General features: G+C 35.1%; 1 protein-coding gene across 1 annotated transcript in view; it reads left to right on the forward strand.

Moving 5' to 3' along the window:
* The window catches only part of RabX4 (RAS oncogene family member RabX4), a 114,523-nt gene that overhangs the window by 69,726 nt on the left and 20,715 nt on the right, over positions 1–24,082 (forward strand). Inside the window, exons 3-4 of the mRNA XM_081749303.1 lie at positions 14,893–15,031; positions 21,111–21,200. Coding sequence (XP_081605429.1) covers positions 14,893–15,031; positions 21,111–21,200 — 229 coding nt within the window. The remainder of the gene's footprint in view (positions 1–14,892; positions 15,032–21,110; positions 21,201–24,082) is intronic.

Below are 24,082 nucleotides of genomic sequence, written 5' to 3' on the forward strand. Positions count from 1 at the left end.
TGTTGTATTATACTTGTATCTTGAACTCAGTTGAGAATATATCTATTAGCAATTGGTGTTACAAAATAAGAATATTTATAACAAGATAAGAATCCTACAGGAAAATATTGTTTTTAATGCAACTTAAACTAGTCCTGCACATTGCAATTGCAATTACAAACAGTACCAAGTGTAATACGTTGCCCATTATTTTTTGGAATATTTAAATTATATTTTTATTATATACCTAGCTATACAAGGAACTGTTTTATATTCAGCATACTATTATTCACCAAACTAAATGTCATAGAAAGTAATGATCATAGCATGCAGTGGCGGATCCAGAAGGGGGGGCGATTGGGGCGATCGCCTCCCCTCAGAAGGGCAAACTTTTTTATTTTACATATAAATAAAACCCATACTAGAGTTTCGAGCTCTTAAAGGTAGTTCTATGTAGTAGCATTACAACCCACAGTTCCTCCCCAGAAGTCATTCCTAGATACGGGCCCGATAGCATGAACTACTTTACGTCAGACAAGTCATAGGCTTTTAAGAAAAGAAAAGTAGAATCCCTAACACTCTCATATTCCACCTTTAAAATTCGCACGTAGTACAAATAAGCATTTGAATGTAAGAGATAATGGTATCTTTTTTCTCAAAATGAACTTTGGTTGTGATCTGCCTTATTATTCTCAGCACCTCACTTAATTTTTGAACTTGAGCAATACAGTGCAAAGCACGACTGAAGAAAGGCCACGAGTAAATTCTCTTATAGCTTTAATAATATAATATGTGATGTGTTCGACTTTCTTTTCTTTTGTTTTTTTGTTCTTTTCGTTTCGTTTCTTTCCTTTTCTTTTCATCCTAGAAAGAAGTTATGCCAGTTTACTCATTCACAAATAGAAATCACAAAGGTACTAATCAACGGACAAATATAGCTATATGTTAGTTACGCCTCTTCACAGATTCTTTTAGACGCTTACTTTCAAGATACGCCATTTACAGACAGCTCGTATCTCCATTCATATAAGAACTCAGCTCTAAAAGTTTTTATGGTTGATGGAGAAGGCTAAATAAGCATGCATGGTGCTCAAAACTCAAATTCACAATTTTGCAAATTACGTCCCTACGTTTCTTTACTGACGATATACTATCCACGTTTCTCTTCTGGTTTGTGTCTGAGAAAGCCTTGCATATATCCAACTCAACATTACATATTTGTTGTCCGGGCTTATATAACAACACAGGATAAACATTCATGTGCATTATAGTTAAAGGCACTTCAACGACCCGGGCGCTTACGAGTACCAAAGAAATAAATAAAATAAAAACCTGGAAATAATCTTTGAGATGCTAAAGGTGTATCTTGAAGAAAATCTTATCAGTGCTGTGCGAATTTAAGAATTTTTTTTTAAAAAAAGGTTTTGATTTCAACGTACAATATATATATCACCGAGATCCTAAAAGGTTTATCCTGTCATTTCTATGGTGAATTAAAATTTGAGGAACGAACAGATAAAAAAAAATTAATTAATCGTGTTTTTCATAAATCATAGTAAATATTCCTTTTTTCTATTACAGATACTCAAAATCCTGATGTTACAAAGATAACAAAAGAAATTTGTTTGTATAACATTTCAATTTGTTAATTTAAAATATTCTGGAAATAGACGGAATGTTTTTGTTGTTATTAGATTTGAATAGTAATAATAATCCTGTAATCTGAAATACAAATTTGCCCTGTAAGAATATTGAGGCTTGGGTTTCTGATTCTCCCCTTTAATTCGGTTTACGCATAACCATTTTTCCTTGAAGATTTCTAAAGAAACACTCTGCGCACAGTGTGTCCTTTAAATTTGAAGAACGTGACTTATTCATTTTAGGCGTCAAGTTCAACTATTTGTACTACGTGTATTTTGCAAAGAACACGTATTTCGTTAATTTTTGCTCGGAATACTTTCCTCAAAGTTTTTTTTTTTTTTTTTTTTTTGAGCATCCCTTATACTGCTTCTGTTCTACAACTTAGCTTCCAGCTTCGCTATCCATTTACTTTCCAGTTTTTTTTTTTTTTTTTTTTTTTTTTTTTTACAGTTTATGTGTATGTTGGCGAAATTCATACTTACAATGTAAATGCTCGAAATTTCTGCAGTATGTGTAAGTTTTTAAGAGGTATCAATTAATTATTATTTTCTTGAGTTAAATATTTGGAACAAAAACAAGGGAACAAACAGGTAAATGGTAACAGTTACACAATGGGGAATATCAGACGCTTAGTAAGATCGAGACGAGACTTATAAAATAATCGTAACGCGTTGCTCAGATGGATATTACGCAAGCCGTGTATAGGGATCTATTTGATGCATTGTTTCTTCTTCTAAATGTCCCAAAAATGCTCCAAATGTCCCAAAAATGCCCCAAATGTTTCCAAGTATCCCAAAATAGTATTTGAGAAGAAGGAATGTAAACGTTTTGCATAATTTATCAGTAGAGGTCCTGGCTTTCAGAAGTCGTGTGATTGTTAAATTGAAACTCACCAGCTAGTTCAAATTGGGTTTCCTAATAAATTGGCTCTTCCTCACTTTGGCGTGGAAGAGATAAGGATAGTCATGTAATTTCTTTATTGTACTGTTTCTAAGTAGAAGTATTATTTAAATATTAAATACTAGCAGAATACCCGTTATTCGCATGGGGAGAATACGTTTCATTTTGGACACAAAGGGTTGAATTTGGTTTAAACTGCATTAAAAGTGTAACCGTTCGTCTCAGCGACCTCGAAAACTATGGATTCGACACTAATATCGATCATTTTTAGATATCGTCCCCCTTTCCTCTCCCCTAAGTTGCACCGTCAATGTGAAATAATGAAAACCATCCCAGTCCCGAACTTCATCTATCATCCCGAAAATTTGATCGGTCGGGTGGTTGAAGAGATGTGAAGTCACAAACACAATCACTTTCATTTTTATATTTATTGGTTCAAATTAAAAATCATTTCTTCCAATATTAGAGTCAAGATTGAGATTTGCCTTGAGAGTATAAGAACAGTAATTTGAGATCAATATAATTAATTCGTTTTCTTTGGCATCAGATTTTAGTTTCTATGAAGTTTAAATGTCTTTGAAGAATAATCAAGTCTTGCTTAATGATAGGGATTCTGTTCATTATTATGTGGAGGTGTAACATTTATGATGATTAACTTTGTATGTTCGTGGTAGTGACTTGACTAGTAATTATTATTAATGTGGTTGATTTATTAAAAATATTAGACAAAACTTTGTTAATGATCACGTCTCCCAGGCATGAGCAAATTTAAATCAAGTCAGTTTTGTTATTCTGTTAACCGAAGATATAACGAGACTTACCAATTTCCATTTTGTAATAAATCTATTTAAATCAAAGATATAATACGGGTTGTAATACGCGAATATATGGCGTATACCCACCTAATATTTTTATAGCCACGTGCATACCCAGTTTAAATTAACGGAAGGACGAGGGTATATGCACTGAAAAAAATGTAGGTGGTGTACTTAAAAAGATAGGTTACATGTGTAATTCCTGTAGTTTTTGGACTTAACGTACAGCAGACGTAGAACTGAAAACGCATGTTTTATAATACTTTCTGTATAAGGTTCCATCTATATACGTACTTTCAAGATGAAACAATATAGGCGGTCAGCATCTCAAATACAAATTGACGTATATAACATATAGTTAAGGAATGTAACATAAGTATATGCATGTAATATACGGAAAACTGTTATATGCCAAACATCCTGCAACGGCATGATGTAGCATCTAAGGGTAGTGCGTATGTAGGATATGGATAACGTATGCTCCATCCTGATTTTTGTAGTAAGCAAGAGGATTCCGTATATTTGTACAATTTACCGCTGTCCGGAGAATGGATTTTTCTCAGTGTGGGGCTGAATATACGCTACATTTTTGAAACCGGTCGAGTATATATCTTACAATAATTCTAATATTACACCACTGATTTAAACTAATCTTTCCTATGAACAATTATAGTGAAGCTTGTGCTTGATAGATATCAAAGAGACAATTTCAATTACTGTAATTGCAATCGAATGTTAAGTTTGTTGAAGCAGCCTATTCATCCTCGACTACTGTAAACCGTTATTATTGTTCACTATATGCTCTATCAATTACTTTGTACGTAGGGTTGCACCCACGGGGAATCCATCGGGTCCGGAACCTCCTCCAAAACTTCGTAATTCGATATATATTTGTACAGTTTCTTAATGAAACTATACTTGTTTAGCATAGAAATACTTGATATAGACTAAAGATGTGACCTTACACATCATCTGTGCTATTTCTTTTCTGATAAAAACAATATAATTTTATCATTTTTCGTGAGAATTTAGGTATTGTACTTAAAAATTACTTATTGTCTTTTTTCGGCTGTACAATAAGAAGCGTTCGATACTATATAACATAATGTCTTGCATTATTGGATCCTTCCCAACAAAAGTTTCTGAGTGCGCTCCTGTTTGTACGTATTTCTTTAATTAAATCCTATTTATAGAGGTTCTGCGCAAATCGCAGATTTTCGTGATTTTTTTCATATTAATTCATATAAACGCTACTGACTATTAGGCTTCCAAATGATGTTATGCATAAATATCGAAAGTCTTATAAAACGGCTTTGTCCATCCGCCAGTCTGTCTGTGAATAGATATCAGAGACAATATAAGAGACATCGGGAAGTGGATCTTTGGAATCGACTTAGCGTTAAGAATAGTTTCCATCTTCTCCGTTAATCCTCTATTCAAACTGGAAGTCCTAGAAAATATTCATTTCCAATTTCAACGTTGATCGCCACAGAACAAAAACGGTAACAAATAGCGTGATAAGTGTTTTTTGGAATGGATTGATCAAAAGATATTGTCTTAAACCGCATTTCTCTACTAAAACCGGAAGTATTAGAAATGCACTTCTGATTCCGGTTTCAATATTAGTCTCCATAGAGTGCATGGACCGTGTGGCTCAAATCACAAGATAGGAGAGGCCTTTATATCTAGCCCGTGTTTGAGAGGATGTGCAGTTCGAGGCTTCGTTCCACTGCTCACAGTTACAGTACCTCCACTCGGCTGCCCTATCCTTTGGTGAAGGTGCGGCTGGCCGTACAGCTTTTGAAATAAAAATCGAAAAGACCAATCAATCACCTTAGAAGTTCTTTCTTCGTACATTACATAGTAAAATGTTCAAAGAAAGTTATCTTTTAGTAGGCCAAGAAGGAAGGAAAATTATAGAAGTCAGAATATGGAGTAGAAACATGGACATTACGTAAAAATAACGAAAAGCGGCTGTAAGCTTTCGAAATGTGGGTGTGGAGAAGAATTAGCTAGGTCGAGCGAAAAACGAATGACGAAATGGTGAGGGAGAAAAGAACAATTTATTAAGGAGGGAAAGAGAAACTGGTTCGGACATTGGCTAAGAAGGAACTATATCATGAGGGGCGTGCTAGAGGGTATAATGACAGGAAAGACAGGGAAGGGGCGAAGGAGACTGCAATTAATAGACGATAACAAAACAGAGAAAATGTACGTGAAGACGAAGAAGTTAGCGGAAGACCGAACTTCTTAGTGGAAGTTAGCCGAAGAAGTTAGCGGAAGTTAGCGAAGAAGTTATGGAAGCTTTTTAGCTGCGGCAAGTGACCTGCCAATAATGGCAGAATACCTATGATAATGATGATGAGACTATGAAGCTGTTTTCTACGACAGTTGTTTGAATACTTAGCATAGGAAAACATAGAGTAGCAAATTTTTGTTCAGGTTTCTTAAGTCATATCATTATTAATAGTTATATAGTATTTCGTAAGTACAATATGTCTACATAGTGACAATATAAAGACGTACCTTAAAAGTTTAAATAAAATTATGCTAGAAAATGACTATAAATCCTAATAATACACTCAGAGAAATCCGTTCTCCGGACAGCGGTATATTGTACACATGTACAGAATCCCCTTGCTTACTATAGAAATCAGGTGTTGGGTACAAAACCTCGCGGCCAGAACCTACGGCGACAACCTCGCGGACCAAAACCTCGCCTGGCCAAAACCTCGCCTCCCAAAACCTCGCGGCCCAAAATCTCGCCGGGCCGAAACCTCGCCTGGCCAAAACCTCGCCGCCCAAAACCTCGCGGGACAAAATCTCGCCCGGCCAAAACCCCGCCTGGCCAAAATCTCGCCGGGCCAAAACCTCGCCTTGCCAAAACCTCGCGCCCCAAAATATCGCCATACCCAAAATCTCGCCTGACCAAAATGTAAATGTTCCAACAGATGATAAGGATGACGGTATAAAGACGCTGTTTCAGAAAAAGTATCACGGGTATTTGACCAACTCCCGCGATACCATATGAAAATTCTATTTCTGTATTAGAGGATTTCAATGTGAAGATAGGGCGACAGGATGTTTTTAAACTGGTTATAGGAAAAGAAAGTCTGCATAAGGAAAGTAATGACAACTAACGGGGTTAGTTTCGTGAACTTTGGAACATCCAAAAACTTAAAGCTTCAACAAAAATCTAATAATATTTATGAAAGTATGAAATAATATATGAGTTTTTACGACGTCCCTTGATTATGTCCTGTAGATTAAAGGAGACGTAGATGACCAGGATGAAGAAAATGATCGAATAAAGAAAGTGGGAGGAAACAGGAATAACCCGAGAAAGCTCACGCACACGATGTTTTTTGTATCTTATTATTATTATTATTATTATTATTATTATTATTATTATTATTATTTGTAACGTGGAATTGCATATTAAGAAACTCATTGGGTAAATTTTAAAGAAAAGTTTCATTCGCGGCGAGGTTTTGGCCACGCGAGGTTTTGGCCCGGCGAGATTTTGGGCGGCGAGGTTTTGGCCACGCGAGGTTTTGGCTCGGCGAGATTTTGTCCCGCGAGGTTTTGGGCGGCGAGGTTTTGGCCACGCGAGGTTTTGGCTCGGCGAGATTTTGTCCCGCGAGGTTTTGGGCGGCGAGGTTTTGGCCACGCGAGGTTTTGGCTCGGCGAGATTTTGTCCCGCGAGGTTTTGGGCGGCGAGGTTTTGGCCACGCGAGGTTTTGGCCCGGCGAGATTTTGTCCCGCGAGGTTTTGGCCGGCGAGATTTTGGGCGGCGATGTTTCGGCCGCGAGATTTTGTCCGTATCCCAGAAATCAGTATGGAGCATACGCTATCCATATGCTACATATTCACGGCCCTTAGATATTACATCATGCCGTTGCAGGGTGTCTGACATCTAACAGTTTTCCGTATATCACATGCATATACTTATGTTACTTCCTCAGCTATATGTTATATACGTCCATTTGTATGTGAGATCCTAACCGCCTATATTGTTTCACACGGTAAGAATGTACAGATGGAACACTTATACAGAAAGTATTATAAAACATGCGTTTTCAGTTATACGTCTGCTGTACGTTAAGTCCGAAAACCACGCATGTAGCCTACCATTTTAAGTACGCCACCTACATTTTTTTCTTAGTGTAAAATAAAAGAGTGGAAACATTAATGTTTAAAGGCCATTATCGATTGAAGTTATGATGAATGGATTATTACTTTACACTTTACATGTTAACAACGATCGGTAAAATTAATTAGATTTGACATTGGACAAAAACACGCAACGACATATTCAAGGCAAATGCTCGTTAACGTTTACCGTCTTCTAAAGTACTCACGAAAGAATATGAAAACTGTACGTGCTATAATATTTATTGAGCGAGGTTAAGCCAGTGCTGGGAAGTAACGTAACGCAAGTAACGTTTCCTAGTAACGCATTACATTTTTTCCAAAGTAACTGTAACGGTAACGCGTTACAAATTTTTAAGTAACGTACCTAGTTTGCGTTACTTTTTTCGCGTTACATTTCGGATGAGTAACTACAATATATGTATATATTTTTTCGGAAACAAATGTTTCTTTCCTGTAAGTGAATTTCTCAGAATGAAACAATCGAGCATGAACTACGTATGCCAGTGACCGACAGTCACAGATACACAGAGAAACAGATAAGTTCGTAATGTCACTTCCTGTTTTTTGAAGATGAGAACAGCCTTAGGGAAATCACGTGTACTGATTGCAAGCACCTGGAAGATTTTGTCATAGATTTTGACAGTTCCAAATCAATACATTCAGTGAGTGAACTAGGAGTGCAATGATACCGGTAGTTATTTTACTTTGATTGGTGTTGTTTTTATAAAGATGGAGAACGAAAATATTTTGCCGTTCGAACATTTGAAAGAATACTTTTTTCTTAAGAGCTGAGGATGATGGTGGACAGAATTTAAAAGTAAAGTGTCTGAAGTGCCCCGGCGGAAAATATTTATCAACAACTAGGGTGCCATAATTAACGATTTACAGTAAGGTGTTAATATGAATAAACTGTGTTCTGATGAGCAGGCCTACTTTATTATTAGAAAATAGTTTGTTGATGGTATGTAATATTGGAGTTCTTTCAGATCAGCTTGCTTATTCTAGAGTCCCGTTGATTATAGAGTAGTGTAATGTTTCTCTACATTCTTTATTTTTAATTTTACATAACAACATTGTTATTATTACGGTATATAATTAGTTTAACAGAATAATAATAAGCAACCATATTTTCTAACGTATAGGAATGAGCACGAGTCAAGCTAAAGCTCAACTCGACTCGAATTCAAGTCGAGTTTCGAGTCAAGTCAAAGCTAATATCCTCGAGTCAAGTTCCGAGCCGATTCAGTTTTTCGCGTCGAGTTTCGAGTCCAGTCGAGTTTGATAAATGGCTCGTTCGTTTTAAGTCGTCTTGAAATCATGGCCTGATTACACTGGAAAACGAAAGCCATGAGAAATGTAAGCTAAACAGTAATATGGAATACTTTTAGTGTTGCTCACGAGAGGGGACACGGCTCGCACCTCGTCTCGTCTCGATAGCGAGACCACAAGAGATTTTTTATAACAAGCTCATCTCGGTTCGGCTCAACTGAGTAGATGGCTCGAGCAGGCTCACTTGGGGTGAACCATCGGCTCGAGCTGGCTTGGTAGGGATGAGCCATTTGCTCGGTTCGACTCAACTGAGCCGAGGACTCTAGCCGAGTCGGTTGGGTGAGCTGTTGGCTCGGCACACTTCTCGGTTCGGGTCGATAGTGAATGAGCTGTGAGCTGAGCTTCTCGAGTCGTTGACAATTCTAAACCCGGGCTGAGCAGTTTTGAAGATATTTGGCCAGTGCCCCATAACTTTTAACAGTTTGGCTCGAGCCCGAATACTCAACCTAGACTCTCAACCCAAATTCAGAAGCTCGTGAACAATGTCCTTGACTCCTAGACTTTACGACTACCGAGGTTGGCAATCAACTAATTTTTTAGTATTCAAATACAAACCGCCTATCTTTCTTTTTATATAGTGTTATAATAATAATAATAATATAATAATAATAATAATAATAATAATAATAATAATAATATAAGTCATAGTAGTAGTAGTGTCATTGATAATAATTATACTCTCTATGTAATATACTTAAAGAATATACTCGAAACTACATACCGGATTTGGCTCGAGTCGATTCGAAACTGGACCCCAATTGGAGTCGAATTGGAGGAAATTTTTCGAATCGAACTCAAATCTGGGGTCGAACTCAAAGATGTCTGTTTCTAGTCGAATCGAGTGCCAAAGAAAACTCGCTCGTGTCCATCCCTACGAATAAACGCAGTATGTCATTTTATCAATATTACATTATATGAAAATGTTCATATATCAAGTAAAAATTTGTCCTTGCATTTACATAAAGCGATTCAGAACGTGTAATAATAATAATAATAATAATAATAATAATAATAATAATAATAATAATAATAATAATAATAATAATAATAATAATAATAATAATAGCGGTAGTAATAGTAGTACGGAAAATTGAAGTCATAATTTTTTTTTCACAACTTTAAAGTTTCGAACCTAAAAGTAACAGTTACTTTTTGGGGGCAAGTAAGTTATATTTTAAGAGAAAGTAAAGTAACTTGTAACGCGTTACATTTTTACAAGTAACTTACCCAACACTGGATTAAGCATATTTCTCAAAAACGCACTGTAAAAACTGTATAGTTGGAATAACCCAGAATTCTGGGTTGAAAAAGTGACAACCACGCCGTATTGTCTTAGAAATCAGAAAATATGGTTATAATAACAATACGAAAAGTCAAAACTAGTAAAAAATAAAAACCTCTGGCATGACCTGGATTCGAACTCACACCGCGCGGCTGTTAAGCGCGTGCGTTATCCACCAGACCAACCGGAATCTTAGTTTAGGTTGTGTGATAACAAGAATTACAGCGTACTTTGGAAGCAATTTTTAGTCACTTTGAATTTAAAAAAAGTCAATTAAAAAAACTAAACCAAACCAAACATCACCCGGAATATTGAATCAATGCCATTAAAAGCTAGTTTAGTACAGCAGCTATTTATCAATGTTAACGTATGTTTTGAGAGAAATTGTCTTCACTCTTGGCGAAGTGTACTGAGTGAACTGCAGTGCACTTCGCCAAGAGTGAAGAAAATTTCTCTCAAAACATACGTTAACATTGATAAATAGCTGCTGTACTAAACTAGCTTTTAATGGCATTGATTCAATATTCCGGGTGATGTTTGGTTTGGTTTAGTTTTTTTAATTGACTTTTTTTAAATTCAAAGTGACTAAAAATTGCTTCCAAAGTACGCTGTAATTCTTGTTATCACACAACCTAAACTAAGATTCCGGTTGGTCTGGTGGATAACGCACGCGCTTAACAGCCGCGCGGTGTGAGTTCGAATCCAGGTCATGCCAGAGGTTTTTATTTTTTACTAGTTTTGACTTTTCGTATTGTTATTATAACCATATTTTCTGATTTCTAAGACAATACGGCGTGGTTGTCACTTTTTCAACCCAGAATTCTGGGTTATTCCAACTATACAGTTTTTACAGTGCGGTTTGAGCTACATTCTTAACATTTTATTTAACGGTAGTGGTTACGACGGTAATTGTTCTAGATCAATATTGCACTAATTTTATGTCTTTGGGTAATATTCGCCGTAAAAGTGCCGGATATATTAACAGATTTCTCCAAGATTAAATAGAAGGATTGCCAGACTTTGTACACTGATAAGTGTCATGGTATTAGATCATTTTAAAGTTGTGATTAATTGTGTTCTTTTGATTTTGAGTTTAGCGTCCCTTTCAGTAGCGAGGCTACACAGAGAAAAATCCGTTCTCCGGACAGCGGTATATTGTACAAATATACGGTATCCTCTTGCTTACTATAGAAATCAGTACGGAGCATACGTTATCCATATGCTACATACGCACTGCCCTTCGATGTTACATCATGCCGTTGCAGGATGTCTGACATCTAACAGTTTTCCGTATACCACATGCATATACTTATGTTACATTCCTCAGCTATATGTTATATACGTCCATTTGTATGTGAGATCCTGACCGCCTACATTGTTTCATACGGAAAGTACGTATAGATGGAACACTTATACAGAAAGTATTATAAAACATGCGTTTTCAGTTATACATCTGCTGTACGTTAAGTCCAAAAAGTACAGGAATTACGCATGTAACCTATCTTTTTAAGTACGCCACCTACATTTTTTTCTCAGTGTATATGAGATGTGGACCTACAGCTTAACCTGGGATCCGAACCACATGAGTTCCCGCTGGTAATCAAACCCAGGTCCCCCACACCAAATGCACGTACGCTAACTACTTAGCCACGAGGGAGTTCAATTGTGTTCTTGAAGAATTATGGCCAATTACAATAGCGTATATTTCTCTCAAACTATTTTGAGTAAAATAGCCAAATTACCCCCGTCGATAGTCGTTGTAGTGTAATTGACTAATTAAAAATGTTTTTTCTTGATCATATTCTTGAAAAATTGTGCAAGGAAAACTCTGTCAAAGAGTTGAAAACGTTTCTTTCTCATCTTCAAATTAGTCTGACACTGAGCAAGTTTGAATAAACTTAGCATGATTCATAATGTTTACGATATAGCTAATTTTGTAGTAAAATTGTTATGATTGATCACCAGCTCGGATAGATTCCAGTAAAATGTATGGGCAGGGGAAAAGTAATGTGGCATATAAAGTTTGAGATCCGTGTTTATCTAGAGAACACTGGATTATAATCAGTATCACAGTACACAAGTACTTGTTCGAGTCTGAAAGCTTTCTTGGAGTCGAGATAGTCTAGTGCAGTGATGCCCAAATGGCAGACCGCGCAGCACGCTAATAAACATGTATTGTTTGTTCCCTGTTTTAACTTCATGGCTATCAGATAGAGTGTAGTTGAATCGAAATTCGACCTTTAACTGTGAAAATATATAATTTAATATTTTCAATACCAATTTCATTCTGCACGTCGGGCGATTTTTTTTTTTTTTTTTTAAAAAAGAAAACTGCAAATGTCACTGTTACTTTCAAATGTTCGTGGCTCAAGTCCTAATTTCTTTAAACACATAGCTAAAACAAGAGGCATAATACGCAAAATATTAGATAGTCTTAAAAAAAACAATGAACCTCTTGCGCATGAGATGGCGTTGATATCCCAAATCTCAAGGTATATGAACCGCAGCGATTCAGGACTAACGTCATTTTACAGCTGACAGTCGAACCTAATAATGGTGGAACTCTTACAATCAGTTGGAAGGTACTGCGCCGTGAAGATGAGAGAGCTTACCACAAAACTGCTCAACATTTTATAATTTTACATCGATAAAAGTGCAAATGGTGCTCAGGCCTCTAAAAATCTCATTTTTAATTTTTCCTGCAATGTTATATTTTTTTAAATAATATCAAATCTTGTTGAAATTTGATATATTAATAATTATTATTTAAATTTTCAAAGTTTTCGTTTACGTCAATTAGTTAGTCATGTCGTTATTTAACTAGCTTATAATTTATGGGCGTAGTATTACTAACGATCAAGTTTTTTTACTTATCGAAATACATATACTGTATTTAGGAAAATTCTAATAAATGATGTGAATTTATATTATTTTAGTATTGTATTATAATATTTGATTTTGTTAATTGGGGTAAATATTTTCAAAATTATTCCCTCAGAAACTTGGATGATTATTTAAAATAGGTGGATTGTATTCACAATCTTGTATGTTTACTTTCCCATATGTTTTAATGTAACGTTGCCATGGAAACAGCCATGTGAACACCTGATTTGCTGAGCGTCTGGGGTTGAGACTAAGTACATTGATAGTAGTTTTAAATGGAGTCAGTCGTGCTTAATTTCTGCTCCTGAATATATTTAGCAAGTTTGTTGTTTTTAACAGAAGTAAGATATGTTCGACACCTGAAGTTTAATTAGTAAAGCACAAAAGAAAATATTAAACTAAAATTGTAGAAGAAAACCTACTATATAAAGCAATTGAGAACATCTCTTAAGTACCAAAGTACGCGTATATCTAAATTCTTGTGAACAGAGAAGCCATTATTTCATCAGAGACATACAGTAACTCGTTCATCTACTTGTTGATTAATAAATCTTGAGCAGTTGAATTATTTTGGTTAAAAGTTTTTTTTTTTCAAAATTACTGTAAAACTAGATATAACGGTTTGGAGGTTTTAATAACACACTTTAAATTACTTTTACTAGGCAGAAGTTGAATTTTAAGAAAATGGGAAAAGCAACGAACATGATTCGTGGATAGTTTTAGTGTAGTCCCTCCTTTCACTCAGCAAAATGGCTGCATTTCCGAGAATTGCACAATATTTTACTACCTATATAAATTATTAATATTCTGGCAGAATGAAACTGTCTTTGTGAATAAAAACGTTTTCGTTGGTTTTAGTTCAACGTCTTGAAATTTATAGTATTGATAAAATTCTTCAAACCAGTTTTATTCCGTAAACAAATACACTTTAACAGATACTTTTATTTTGTTTAGAATTGTTATTTAATGGTGTCCAAAAAATAATTCCCATAAATATTTACATTTGATTAACGTTCTTTTTTGATTTTTGGTACAAATGCGAGTTTAGTGTGCCAGAAACGATAATTGCATTCTGTCTAATAATATCTGTGTTTAATTAGAAGTAGTGAAATGTGAATTATAGAATATGAATAGTACAAGAAAATCCTATTTATGTATGAGCCAATATTAGAGTAAAGTAATGATGTACGTTATAATATTTATAGAAAGCATCCAAGGCTATTACCGTATTTTTGATTTGTTATGTACAGAAAATAACAATTTAACGTTTCATAAAATATCAAAGACTAATTCGAGACTGAAATTAATAGCAATCAGCTCACTGAGAATAAAGTGTAAAATTTGTGGTGTTATTTACATTACATTGTTTGGTGTTATTATTTGTAAATTAAAGTTTACACAGTTTTTATGAGATCATTTTTATAATGAAAACTATATTTCATTACATGATTTCGCATTTGAGCAAATCGCAGCTCTCGCTACTAATTGCTCAGATTAATTCAGCTCTTCTCCAAATAGAGTTACTCACGATCTCGTCTCTTGTTTTGTAGGTAACTCTACCTCCAAACTTATTAACATTGATAGTAACTCTGAATGAGCTAGTTCATTCGCTAATCGTAGTAAGTTATAGAGCATTTCACATATTTTCTGGTTAATAATAACTTTTAAAGCACTATATTGAAACATCTCCAATCTCAGTACTATGAATCTTGTGATCCTGAGAATTCGGGACATGAGAATGGTGAACAGAATTATGTTTCTTAGTTGAAGAGATAGTGTCCAAAATAACTCTTTAATACTTTTGTAATAATTAGGTCTTGTATAAATAATCTAACCAAAGATAAGTCTTAATAAAAATAGTTACAGAAAGCTTCTTTCTTCCTTAAAAAAATATTGTTCTTTCCACAGGGACACAGCTGGACAAGAAAGATTCCGAACGTTGACAACGGCGTATTATCGTGGTGCCATGGGAATATTACTTATGTATGACGTAACCAGCCTTGACTCTTTTAATCATTTATCTTATTGGCTTCGCAATATTCAAGAGGTAAGGACAAGACAAGGAAAGGAAATTATTTTCATCTGTAATATTTTATTTTCATCTTTCATCTATCATGAGAAATATCTAATTTAATGTTGAGAACATTACAATTGATATTTTTGGTAACATTAGATATAACTATTTTCATTTTTTTTATATTTATTTATTTATGTATCTAATTTATTATTGTATAGCATGCCCACTAGTAGATATATTTATTTTTGGATAATGTATTGATTGTCATTAGAAGTATCTAATTTATTAGATCACATGTTGTAACACACATACGTATATGTAATTAAATATTGCGGTCCCAGTTCGTTTAAAATTACTTTAGTATCCACCAAAACTTACCAGCTAATTATTTCAATAAATTAAAATAATTTTATTCCTTTTTAAACTTGGTATTTCCTTAATATTTATCATTCACTTCACAGAAATAAAAAATATACACTTCAATCACTTATGGCTTCCTCACATATTATATCTTTAACAGCATAAATAAAACAAGTTTAAACAAGTCTGGCCACAAGGTTTGTTATCATAAGGTACGGACTATTATCCTTGTTGTCCTGTAATTAAATATACATAGACGTTATCGTTTCAATGTCTACCATAGGAATTTTGAATTTCTTACTAAATAACGTGTTGTGCATTATTACAAACTTCTAACTTATTTTTCAGTAAATGTTTATTCTTAGGCATTTTAATGTATAGCGTAACATGTTGCTAATCATCAGAAATCAATAATTTATCATTAGACAACATGTCATTAATCATTAGATAGCTGTAATCTATTATTAGATAACACATTACTATTATTAAATATTTTAAATTTATTATTAATAACAAGTGCCTGTTTTAAAAATTTCTAACTTACTGTTGAGTGGTATGTCGGTCCTATTGGATAAAATACTTCTCATATTAAAAATATTTAATTTATTATTATTATTGGATAGCATATTCATTATTAGACATCTTTAATTTATTATTAAATGTCATTTACTTATCATTAACAACCTCTAATTTATTATAGGATAAAATTGTCTTCTATTAGTGATTTCTAATTTATTACTGAACAATGTCTATCGTAAGAAATCTCTAATTTATTGTAGAACAGCATATTTGTCTGTTATTAGAGCTCATTAGCGTATTATTGAACAATGTTACCATGACAAGTCTCTAATTTAGCATTATTTCTAGACTCAGTTATCTATGACGTAGACTAAGTCTGTACTACACGGCAACATCTAATACTAGATGTGACCATTAAAAAGATGTAAGTTATCAACATTTTATTAGGTACTATAATTAGTTATTACTTGTATTATGGTATAACTGCGTGCAGAAGCTGTGTGTATTGTAGTTCAAGTTTCAAGATTCATGTAGAACATTATTGTATTGGTTTAAGAACTAGGATGATGTTGGAAAATGTCCTCTGTAAATAAGTGCTTCCTTTGCGTCAAATAAAAATGAGTCCCTGAAGATTGTACCTAGTAGAGGAAGGGTATCTAGGTTTTCTAGTGGCCGCGTTTATGGAATTATAATCTATGTTAGTTAATAAGGCTTAAGAGAGACATCAGTTTTCCGGGATTTATATAAATACACTTTTCGACAGTACTAATATTAACGGGAGGTTAGTTATGAAAATATATTGGTAAAAAAACACATTTAAGAATATTCAATAGGAATTCATGGATCTGGTCCTCAGTTGGTACACAAGAATAAGGTAATAATAGTAATAGAGATCCCAACATTACGCCATGAGACATCCTGAGCGAGTTACACAGGGATTTGTGAAAATATAGATTGTTTACATTAATAGCAGGTATAGCCAGTTAGAGTGACCATAAGCTACTTTCCGGGTAGGGGACGATCATACAGAACTGAGTATACGTATGTGTCTATATAGTATCCCATGCTAGCTGTAGAACTTGGCGTAGATGGACGATAGTTGTTGCTTGAATCCAGATGGCGGTCAGGTGTCCACACGGGCTTAGGTTCAGACACCTAGAAAGCAAAGATAGAAGGTATATAATTAATATGGTAAGTTGAATATCATGGTAATGTAGGAACGTGCGTTATCCTGCTGGAAGATGGGGTTACCGCAGAATGTTCAGATAAGTTCGTGGCAGCATGCACTACGATCAGCATTTCCTCTATGATCTTGAGTGTGCTGAAAACTTCAAACTAGGACCAATATTCCTACTTCTGTTGCATTCTGGGTTGCAAATTCCATTCGAATCAGACGTAGAGTAAGAATTATTCCTAAGTGTGTTTCTATCAATAAAATTTATTACCTCTGCTTTTCCTTAACTTTATCTTCTACTTATTACTATCTTATATATTATACAACAGATTGTAACCCACGAGAACATTACGTATAACCATGTAGGTCCCGGCGTCATAGTTGGATCATCCCTTGTAAACAGTTTTCAATGTCGCCAGTCTGATTTTAAAGTTGTAAAAAAATAATAATGTCGTCATATTTTACGTCGGCATGGTTAATGAAATTAAAAATCTTCAGTTTAGCATTCAACAATTATGCCCTTTAGATCAAAGAAAATAATGGCAGTGAATGATTACGAAAGACTTGGTCGAATGAGAATCCAAACAAAATGGGGAGAAAACGCAGAACCCAGTGTCAGTGAGTCACCATAAGATCACATATTATGAGATCAAACCAGGAGGCCTTCCCACCAAAGTTGAGAGCTCTACCATGCTCTCCTGAACGTTTCATATAGTTCAAAAATCTTTAAAAAACTATTACCGATTATTAACGATATTCTTATGACAGAGTGCGTCACTCAACGGCAATAAAGTGTTCAGTACCTTAAAGTTAACTAAACATCATTTCAAAGAGCATGAAGAGCAATGCATTCATTAGACTTAGATTGGCTCTCATAATACTTTTACTTGCTAAAAGTGTAGCTAAATTCTTCTAATGAAAAGCGTACTATTAATGAATGGGAGGAGTTGGTAAATCACTTTCATTCCAGTCGTCGCCAATTCACGAAACTGCAGTACGTGCGAATGAAGCGAAAGCCAGTAATTGACACTTGCATCTTAATATCGTAATTTCCTTCTTGTGATGTAAAACTGATTGAAAATGATGGGAATGCGAATCGCTTAGATGTAAAGTGAAGAAGGCAATCGTAGTTTCCCTCGTAAGTCTATGTTTTTTCACGTCATTTAATCACCCAATAACCAATCAAAGCAATTCCGGATACAGATATGGATGAAGTAATTTGTAACTCTGCTAAAGTGATATGCTTTACTACAAGTATCCAAATCTTTATATTGAGACTTTAGGGTATCGCAAATGCTACTTAATTTTAATCCCCCTTCTTCCATCATTGTGTGTGCATTTGGTGACAACACATTTCGTCCAACCATATTTAGTCCAAAGGATATCTTGACTAGAGACATTCGGTCCGGTAACATTTAGTCAAGTGACATTACGTCCAACATACACTTCGTCCAAAGTATAATTCGTCCATAAAACTTTTTGTCTATTCGACCGTGAGACATTTTATCTAAAGTTCATTTTGTCCACAAAAATTTGAAACGAACAACGATTTGTCCATTCGACATTCCATTCAAAGGATACTTTGTCCATTTGACATTCAGTCCAAAATACATTTTCTCTAACTTACATTTCGCTTAAAGACATTTTAGTATTAGTATTTGAAAAGGGAAATTTATGTGTTGGTGAACCGATATGTTACTTAGGAATGCTAAGTATTCAAGTAACAAAAAAAAAAAAAAAAAAAAAAACTTGCAAATGCCTTCTCAGTGACACTGAATTTTGAAATGTTCTTTGATATTTAAACGCTAAACTATCAATATTATGTAATAGGTTCAGCGAATGAAACTAGGAATTAATCTTCGTGTACAATTTGAAGGTGTTAACGATAAGAATTCATCATGTGTAAACTGTTTGTTTTTGGTAGTTCGAGCATCGTTAATCATAATTCTTCTTTATAGTCTCGAACCCAATCTCTTATGAAACATTAAAGAAGTAATGGGTGCTGGTTCTTTTATATAGAATGTTTGTAACGAAGATACTTTTTCAAATGTACCCAATACGGTACAATTCTATTTTGGATTGTGCACAGTGATTAAAACCATCAGTCAAAGTAGTTGCATACAACAGCAAGTACAAATAACGTAACGTGTTGATTTCATCTGTAATTGTAAATCGGAAACAGTGTTCCAATATAGCTATTTCCTATCACGTCAGAAGGAAATAACTTGTTTGCTTGTGTCCACATTATGTTCACTTTCACCTGCAAGTGAAAATAACACAATATATTCCTTTCACTTGGAGGTGAAATTAACAGTTTGTTGCTTCTCCTTTTCCTTCAGTAGAACAGAAGAGCAACAGTTATTTTTACCTGCTAGTGAAAGCAATAGATTATATTATTTCAACTGATGGTTAAAACAAGTAACTATGCTGGACCACAATTGCCGATCTACAACTCCATTGTATATTTCGCAATAATAATATATTACAAAATACAAACATTAAGGTTGTCTTTGAATGAAATGTACTTTGGACCAATTGTACATGTCTTTTAGGCCAAACGTTTTTGGCCGAAATGTCTTTTAGACGGAATGTCCAATATACAAATTGTACTTTGCGCTAAATTGGACAAACTGTACCTCGGATCAAATGTTTTTTTTTTTTAATGAATTGTATTGTACTTTGGACTAAATGTCCTATCGACGAAATGCACTCCGAATCAAATATCTTTTGGAAGAATTTTCCCTTGGACCAATTGTCTTATGGTAGAATTGTATTTTGGAACAAATGCCTGGCGACGCAATGTCTTTTGGACGGAATATTCTTATGACCAAATGTTTCTGGACAAATTGTCTCTGGACCAAATATCACTTGGAATAACTGTCTATAGGCAAAATGTCCTGTAACTGTGCACTTAATACGGCCTTTAACGTAACATTTTATTGTAGAATTTAATATTTTTTTATTACGTGTTGTTAATATTACTGAAAACAATCTTATGCTCCTGAGTTAATGCATGTTGCGCCAGTCCCGATTTGACTTCTTCCTGGAGGTATATTCTTTGATACCACTTCTCTTCTGATTTATATCGCATGGCTTGTCACGTTTACTAGTCCACATTTATAATGAATTTATTATACTCGTGGCGTATATAGTTTTTCTGTATTCTTCACTGAAATTATTTCCCATCTTATTTTCGTAAATAGTATTTGTACAAATCTGATGTTGTACGTATTTTTTGAAAGAAGTCAGGATAGCCAGAATGGCATGTACCAAGCAGGCAACTGGTAAAGCTCGTAGAAAGCAGCTTTCACCAAAGCTGAAAGAAAGAGTTCTCCAGCTACCGGTGAAGTTACAAAAACCTATCGTTATAGGTCTGGTACTGTGGCTCTGCGAGAAATTCGTAGTAACCAGAAGAGCACAGAATTACTTATCCGAAAGCTGCCCTTCCAATCACTCGTTCGTGAAATTGCACAAGATTTCAAGACAGATCTTCGCTTCCAAAGCTCAGCTGTCGTGGCTTTGGAGGAGGCAAGTGAAACTTATCCTGTAGGCCTTTTTGAAGATACCAACCTGTGCGCTACTCCGCAAAAAAGGGTCCATAATCATGCCTAAGGACATCCCCATTGCATGTGTATCCTTGGAGAACGTGCATAAGTTTGAAACTTTGGGATTTGGGTTTGTAGCCTAAGTGAATGAGCTTCTACAGTATGACTCAATTGCCAGTTATAGGCATGTCTGTCTATCTACCTGTTTCACGATAACTTATAGTATTCAATTTCATAAAAGTTGGTATGTACCTTTCTCAAGTCAGAAATACGTTTCTGTTTGGAATTGAAATCTATCGAGCTGGATTAACATATAGAGTTAAAAATATGACTCATGATGACTTGGTTGGTACAATACATATATAATGGTCGATTTTGATGCAATGTGGTATATATCTTCTGTGAGGCTACATATGCAAATACTTGATTCCAGTTTTCATAACACAAGTTGCCCTTAGACTTAGGGTACAATCTCAAAGGTTCTGTTCAAACCTTTCATTTGCTTTTTCAGAATGCCTCTCCAGATGTAGTCAAAGTGCTTGCAGGGAACAAATGCGATGCAACGGCACAGAGGTCTGTAGAGACTGAACGTGGTCAAAAGGTAAGGATAATATTTTCTTCTCTCTATAATGATAATAACAGAATAAATATCCAGCTTGCTGTTTCTTATTGGTAAAGAGCGTAGAATAAAAATATATTAATTTGTAGAATTATAGAGATACAAAGGTGAATTCTTTCATCCTGGTGAAGTACCGAATGCGCATATAGAACGCTTGGTACCGCATCCTAATAGCAAGGGGGTGTTAGAAACTAAACAACACAATTATGCTGTTCGATCTATTTATTCTTAATCTGTACCTTTACTTTATTGCTCATTAAATTATTCGTATTCCACAATCTAGCTATCTTACTTGGATCACAATCTAAATCTTAAATCTTCTTACTTAACATTTGTAATCTTCATAGTAATCAAGGATCTTATAAAATAGAGGATCTCCCCTTACAACAAAATCTTGAAGCCATACGTCACAGTTTTGCCACCAGTGCCGGTCTGGCTAGGTCGGCTGCTCGGGGATCGCCGAGGGCCAGAAGGGCCCGAGAGTCTTTGGGAGGGCCCGGACGCATAGGAAAATAAATATTTAAAACTTAAAAAATAACTTAATTATCAGATGTTTAGAATACAAAAACAGGATTAACTACTGATAATTTTAAAACACCACAACATAGTTTAATGTAATGCTTGAAAACCAGTTAAAAAACAACCAGTACCAGATTTACATATAACAAGCTATAGCTTAAGGTGCCACTTTTGTAGGGGCCCCCAAAATATTAAAGAAGTAAGTTGGATATTATGACATTTTTCCTATCTAACTTTAATTTTCAGTTCACGGTTCATACAGTATCTTTTCTAATAACATTGCCTAGATACAGTACCGAAAACTATTTATCTGTTATACTATTTCCCTTCGGACTTTATAGTTGCCGCACTTTCCTTTGTGACAGTTGTCATAGATTTATTGTTCCTTTCTTTTAGTATTTTTCACAGATTTTCCTAAAATTCTCTAACATTAACATTGTATTAATTCCCGACAAAACGAGTGAAATAGTTTACTAAACATTTTCTTTTTTAAATTCCAAGATATTTTCCTATGTGTGTTCTCTGCATGTATAACTTCCTTAAAACAGTCATTTAGACACTAGAAAAAAGATTGAAGCGGTAGCATAGTCTATTATTGGATGTTTACAGTGGGGTGAAGTCAGCGTTAGCTTATCACCCTCGTTTCAGTGTTAAGCCCTACCCTTTTTTGCTTCTTATTTTGGCAACAGTGGACAATGAATCATCTCAAGTCAAGGGCATGTGGATGCAAACCAGCGAACAGTGATTGTTTGTAGGTGAAGCGAAGTCAGAGGCCACGCGATAGTATTTCGGAAGCACAAATCAGAAGTGGGTATAGCAAAATATATTCGTGTACGTTCAGGCTTGTTTTGTAAACGAAACTGTTAGTGATTCATATTTCGTAATCTCTACGTCCGGCAAGCTGAAAAGTCCTTTGTAATGACTATGAGTTGATTTTGAGAATATGCATGTAACAAGCTGTAGAAAATGAGTTCAACAAGTGGTGCTGCAAAACGGAAGAGGAGAAAAGAAAGAGAACATTAAAAAAAAAAAAACACTTTAATTCATTATGATCTTGAAACTTTGCTGGCGTCTACTATTAATCCAATGTTCTCGGGATTGCTGCCAATGTTCTGGGACAGGAAACTACATGAATCGTTATTCATCCGTACATACAAGCCATCCATCAACAGAGACGAAGGTTATCATCTACCTGACATCTGGATCCAGCTTCTCAGTACGAAAAGAACCATCAGCCAATCAGAGAGCAGTTTCCACCAGCAAAATCAGAGCACGCCATTGGCCAACAAAAACAACCAATAGAAACACAGCATTTCCTAAAGACTACAATATAAATTCTACGACTAGCACACTCCAACACATAGCTCTGAAGATGTTGCCGCTGTATGGTAACGAAAGCTCAGCACAGCAACACTCACTCTGGAAGCAATCCCGGGAACATTGGATTAATTTTAATTCATTCATATTTTCGTCGTTCTGCTGAGAGTGAACAACAGAAAAGTTCTGATTGTTTTTCAAGTACAGGTGAGCAAAAGTAACAATAATTATAATAGCAGACAGTGTTCGAATTAAACTTCCGGACGAGGGAAAATTGCTTACATTATTGGGTGTGAGTTAGAGACAAGTGTGTGTTTGTGGTGCGCGCGTGTGTGCGTCTGTGTGTGTATGTGTGAAAGAGGGAAATACTTATTTAAGCAGATATATTACGCAGTTTCTGTGATACACGAGAGGGTATTTTTATAAGGGTGTTTTTCCCGTCATCTGCCAGTCAATTCGAACACTGCATAAGGGTAAGGCCACATTAAGAGCGACCGAGCGAGCGACAGAAAATAATTAGATTTAATGTTATTCAAATTAATTATGCCACATTGCAAGAGAGTGAGCGACAGACATCGGCGCATATCTGTCTTCAACATTGGGGGGACTTTTTTTTTTTTTTTTTTTTTTAGCGATGTTCAAAATATTTATGCAGTTGAGAAACAATGCTGTGGAGGATCAGGAGAGCAGAGTTGTCTTCAACATTGGAAGGCGAGCAGATTTGAGGCATATTCTGACGGGGGGGGAGGGAGGGGATAAACTCATATATACAGGAGATTAATCTGATTTCTGAGGTGAACCTATTGTATATTATATATCAATCGATGTACCAGTGGCGTAGCCAGGATTTAATTTGGGGGGTCAGGTAGAAGTTAATTTCGGGGGCGTCCGGGAATACTTCCCCGGAAAATGTTTGGCTGAAAACGCGATTTTAGGCTTAATTTTTTACAACTTTTCCAAATTTCGGGGGTCAGACCCCCCGGACTCACAACCTGGCTACGCTACTGCGATATACAGGAAGTAGTGGT

The sequence above is a fragment of the Thermobia domestica genome, chromosome 2 (genome assembly GCF_964235325.1).
Source record: "Thermobia domestica chromosome 2, izTheDome1.hap1.1, whole genome shotgun sequence".
NCBI classification, from domain to species: Eukaryota; Metazoa; Arthropoda; class Insecta; order Zygentoma; family Lepismatidae; genus Thermobia; species Thermobia domestica.